Below are 1,155 nucleotides of genomic sequence, written 5' to 3'. Positions count from 1 at the left end.
TGCTTACTACATAGTGGACATTTAAAATTAATCAACACCATGTATGTTCACAATCATAAATATTATATATATATATATATATTTTTTTACAAAAAATAAACACATTGCATTCTTGAGGCATTTAGTAAATTTTAATTATCGTATACTAGTATGAAATATGAAAGATAGTATAAGATTTGGTTTACTTTTATAATTACAGATATAATTCAACATGAAGACATGAAGGTCAATCAAAGTGAGCTTGCTGAGTTCATACTCTTGGGATTCCCCAGTAGCAGGGAGCTGCAGGTCCTGCTCTTTATGGTCTTTCTAGCCTTTTACTTTCTCACTATCACCACCAATATGTTCATTATTTGTATTGTAAGGCTGGCACCTTCTCTATGGAATTCTCCAATGTACATGTTTTTAAGTCATTTCTCATTTCTGGAGATTTGGTACACCACTGTCACTGTCCCTAAAATGCTATTGGATTTTGTAGTGGCCAACAATATTATAAGTTATCAAGGCTGCATTGCCCAGATTTATTTTTTTTTTGCACTGGGACTCACTGAGCTCTTCTTTCTTGCTGTAATGGCATATGACAGGTATTTAGCTATATGTCAACCTTTACGTTACAACGCTATTATGTCAAAAACAGTATGCACTCAGCTGGCCGGTTGGTCGTGGCTTTGTGGCTTTCTAAGTGCTTTTCTGTTGATTATTCCAAGTTCCAGGCTCCTATTCTGTAGTGTAAAAACCATTAACCACTTCTTTTGTGATTTCATACCTTTGCTGATCATTTCCTGCAATGAAACTTTGGTGACTGATATGGTCTTATATGCTGTGGCTTGGGTTATAATATTATATTCATTTTTTCTAACCACTGTCTCTTATTGTTACATTATAAGAACTGTCCTGAGACTGCCTTCTAGAATAGGGAGGAAGAAAGCCTTTTCCACATGTGCTTCACACCTGATTGTTGTCTTGACTTTCTATGGCACAATCATTTTTATGTACATCCGCCCAACAACCCAATATTCATTTAACATGGATAAGGTTGTGTCTGTGTTTTATGCAGTTGTGATACCTCTTTTAAATCCCCTGGTATACACTTTGAGAAACAGGGAAGTACAGCAAGCAGTGAGAAAAACTCTTGCAAAAAATATATTTGTTTAA

General features: G+C 35.1%; 1 protein-coding gene across 1 annotated transcript; it reads left to right on the top strand.

Moving 5' to 3' along the window:
* Nucleotides 1-219: 219 nt before the first annotated feature.
* Nucleotides 220-1,155, top strand: LOC149278000 (olfactory receptor 6Y1-like). Its single transcript, XM_089502494.1, has one exon. It carries the CDS (start codon nt 220-222, stop codon nt 1,153-1,155), a length of 936 nt encoding a protein of 311 aa, XP_089358620.1.

This window comes from Sceloporus occidentalis, unplaced genomic scaffold (genome assembly GCF_023333645.1).
Source record: "Sceloporus occidentalis isolate IW3139 unplaced genomic scaffold, rSceOcc1.0.p SCAF_204, whole genome shotgun sequence".
Taxonomy (NCBI): domain Eukaryota; kingdom Metazoa; phylum Chordata; class Lepidosauria; order Squamata; family Phrynosomatidae; genus Sceloporus; species Sceloporus occidentalis.
Note: the sequence above shows the minus strand (reverse complement) of the source record. Positions and strands in the feature narration are given on the sequence as shown.